This window comes from Austrofundulus limnaeus, unplaced genomic scaffold (assembly GCF_001266775.1).
Source record: "Austrofundulus limnaeus strain Quisiro unplaced genomic scaffold, Austrofundulus_limnaeus-1.0 Scaffold117, whole genome shotgun sequence".
NCBI classification, from domain to species: Eukaryota; Metazoa; Chordata; class Actinopteri; order Cyprinodontiformes; family Rivulidae; genus Austrofundulus; species Austrofundulus limnaeus.
The window spans coordinates 465341-469031 of record NW_013952519.1 but is presented as its reverse complement, the minus strand read 5'-3'; the positions used below and the strand labels follow the sequence as shown (position 1 = coordinate 469031).

At 40.3% G+C, this 3691-nt stretch overlaps 1 protein-coding gene across 1 annotated transcript in view; it reads left to right on the top strand.

Moving 5' to 3' along the window:
• Positions 1-622: 622 nt before the first annotated feature.
• Positions 623-3691, top strand: part of bmp2k (BMP2 inducible kinase) — a gene marked incomplete at its 5' end in the record, with an annotated part of 63851 nt that continues 60782 nt past the window's right edge. The window contains 1 exon segment of the mRNA XM_014014596.1: positions 623-1381. Coding sequence (XP_013870050.1) covers positions 1231-1381 — 151 coding nt within the window.

Here is a 3691-nt window from a genome sequence, read left to right as displayed (position 1 = left end):
ATAAAAGGCAGCAGAAAGAAGAAAAAATCTTACAATATCTGTGCCTTTCCTCCATCAAATAAATTTATTAATAATAATCTTTACGCAACAAAACAAAATAAAGTAAGATTAAAAGAAACAATCAATTTTTTCTTGAACTAATAATCCATCCTAGGCAGGTTATATGATTTAATTTGGTCTGTTTTTATGGTTTTATCATTTGTGTTCTTTTAGCAATGTTTTGTTTTTAGTTTGCAATATGTGAAGCACTTTGGCCAACGGCAGTTGTTTTTAAATGTGCTATATAAATAAAGTTGACTTAATTTTGTAATATTATGACTTTTTGTCTCATAGAAGTTGACTTTATTCTCATACGTCTTTATTCTGGTAATATTTTTTTAATTAGTCTGGCCCTACGCTGCAGTAACCCTGACTCATTCGTTATTTTTTTCTCCTGATTTCTTGGCAATAATGTGCTTCCATACAGCATCCGCGTCAACCAATCAGAACAATGGTAATGGGCGGAGCCACGTCCTGTTTGGTTGTCACTCTCATTGGGTAAATAACAAACCACCCACTTATTTTGAAGCCTGCAGTTGGCGAAGCAGAAGTTTAACAGCAGTGAAAAAGAGAAGAAAATGAGCAGACGTGATTCATCAAACAGAACGGACTCGGTGGTTTGAGACCAACAACGGAGGCTAACCGTGTCGCGAGCTTCTACTTTTTGTTTTAAACCGTTTTAAGCCCACCTGCTTTCGCGGGGTGGCTCATCATCTGTCTGAGGAGGAACTAGCGCAGCGGCTAACGAGCTAGCTGTCCGCGAGAGAAGTCGTGGGGGAGTCGCTAAGCTAACGGCGCCGCTGGGGACCTCCGAGTTAATCCAGGGGAACCACCGGAGGAGGTGTTACCCAGGCCAGAACCAGCTGGGCTTTTTTCTTTTGTTCGTGTTTTTTAATTTTTATTTTTGTGGCGAAGCTAACTGGGCTACATGTATGCTAGCAGCGGCTAACGAGCCCAGCTTATTGGACGCGACTGGTCTGGATGTTGTCAGGAGAAAAGAACCGGGACACCCCGCCATGACCCGTTTGTTTTAACCAGTTAAATGAGGTCGTTCTGCCCCCAGTAGAACCGGACCCGGAGCATGCGGCAGGAGGAAGGGCTCCAGAGAAGTAGATAGTCGGACAACAGAGACCCAGCCGAACCAGACCCAGTTGTTTTGTCGCGAGTGGCCTGGAAGATAAAAAGTGAAGGATGAAGAAGTTTTCTAGGATGCCCAAGTCCGAAAGCGGGGGGCTCGGAGGGGCGTCCGGTACCAGTTCGAGTTCTGGAGTCAGCAGCTACTACGGGAAAGTGTTCGCAGTCGGCCGGTACCAAGTCACCGTGGAGGAGCTCATAGCTGAAGGTATGTGCCACATTTCTGGGTCACACCCGCCTTCTCTTTACATCTGGTTTGGAGCTGGTCCAGTGAGCCCCCTCCCTCCCCGCCCCCAACATCTGCTTCATCCCAGAGGAGACGAAGGAGGTCACCCTCCTCTTCAGGCTGCTGTGGTTCTGGAGCTCCAGGGATTTGGATCAGAACTTGTAGCTCTGTTTTCATACAGCTGTGCTACATCCTGCTTCAGCTGCTCCACTTTGGGAGGGTTTGACCCCTCAGGGTACCAGCAGACCACCATGCTGGGTCAACATTAAGATCACTTTGTCCAACAAGCTAAAACACTGCTCCTCTTTTAGCTTTTATCTCATGAGCGCATGTAAAATAAACCACTTTACAACTAATTCATAAATAAAACAACTGCAACAATACAGAAACACACTGAAACAAAACAATCAGTGCAGAATAGAAGCTAAAATCTACAAAACAGCAGCTAAGTTCTAAAGTTAGGGAAACTGGCTAAATTCAAAAAGTACGGTAGTTAAAATATTTGCTAAAAACCAATAAAAGCACAACAGTAGATAACAGCTAAATGTAGCAAAACTAAAAACTGAAATTGGGGAAAACAGGAAAAAGCTAAAATAACTAAACTACAGGTAAAAGTAAAAAAAAAACCAGCAAAAATGTACAAATTTGTAGCTATAATGAGCAAAAATTGCTGGAATCAAATGGACAAGACTAAGTGCTAAAGTTGGGAAAACTCAAAATTTTAAAAAAGCTGTTAAAATGTTTGCTAAAAACCAATAGCAAACTGTACGTAAAAGCTGAAATTGGGAAACACAGGAAAAAGCTAAGATAAAGGTAAAAGTAAAAAAAAAAAAAAAAAGGCAAAAATAGCAGGAATTTTAAAATGACAAGACTAATTGCTAAAGTTGGGAAAACTTCGTAAACAATCTAAAAGTAGTAAAAATGTTGGCTAAAACCAGTCAGGGCACAACAGTAGCTGAACGTAAGTGGTAACAATACCTAGAAGCTAAAATTGTGAAAAACAGCAAAAAGCTAAATTTACCAGAGGTAAAGGCGAAGGGATTTTAACAGTTGCTACAAACTGAAAAACCAAAACTCACTGAAGTTAAAAGCTAAAATTAGCCTGACAGTCAATAAACCGAAGCTAAAAGCTGAAATAGACAAGATCATGGCCTTAGTGTTAAAAAAACAAGTTAAGTAAATCTCTGCGGTTGCCTCAAGCTAATATTAGATTAGCTAAAGACTAAAAGTAGCAAAACAATTGCTAAAAGCTAAAACTGGAAAAAAGTTTGGCACAAAGTTAAAACTAGCGAAACAGCTAGCTTACATTAGCAAAAAGAGGCGAAAAGTTAACCAGAAACCTAAAAGCCAAGCTCATCAACACAATAGCTAAAAGCTAAAAATTGCAAAAATAGTAACGAGCAAAAAATTTAACAGTTCCTACAAACAAAAAATGGCAAAACTAAAGTTAAAAGCTAAAATTGCCAACAAAGTTGCTACAACCTGAAGTTGGTGAAACTAAATCTAACGCAGCTGAAATTGACGAGACTAGTTAAAGGGATCCATGATTAGTTGTAACATCAGACTTTATTTAATAAACATATATTTTAACTGTAAAATAAAGACTGTAAAAATACTGTAGGCTCTTTAGTTTTGTAAAACTTTTAAAACATATTTTAACACGGACGGAGCCATTTTATTTACACACAAAGCATTCTGGGTAAATGATGACGTGGATAGGTCCTCGGTGCGAGGCTGTTAGCGAGCTATATCCACCCTGAAGGTTAATCTTGGACAATATCTGATGATCGACTCTTAAATGAAACCAGAGAGCGTTGACAGAGAGGAGAAGGTAGAAATGACTCAGCCTGGAACTGAAAATATGGATGGAGGACCTCACTTTAGCTTGTTTGTTGCGCTAGCACCGAGCTAATACATATAAGGAAATATAGCGTCGGCGCTAGCACAAAGGCTAACAGGCTAAGCTGTGGTTCTTCTTCCATGAAGCAGCTCTGTTGTCCTCCATCCATATTTTCAGTTCCAGGCTGAGTCATTTCTACCTTCTCCTCTCTGTCAACGCTCTCTGGTTTCATTTAAAAGAGTCGATCATCAGATATTGTCCAAGATTAACCTTCAGGGTGGATATAGCTCGCTATCAGCCTCGCACCGAGGACCTATCCACGTCATCATTTATCATATTTAAGATAGTTCCTTGATAATTTGACTCGAGGTGACCCCTACACACACAAGGACTTTGTTTCCAGCAGATGTTGTCTCTCCAATACACATATATGGTGGAAGCAAGATATAAAC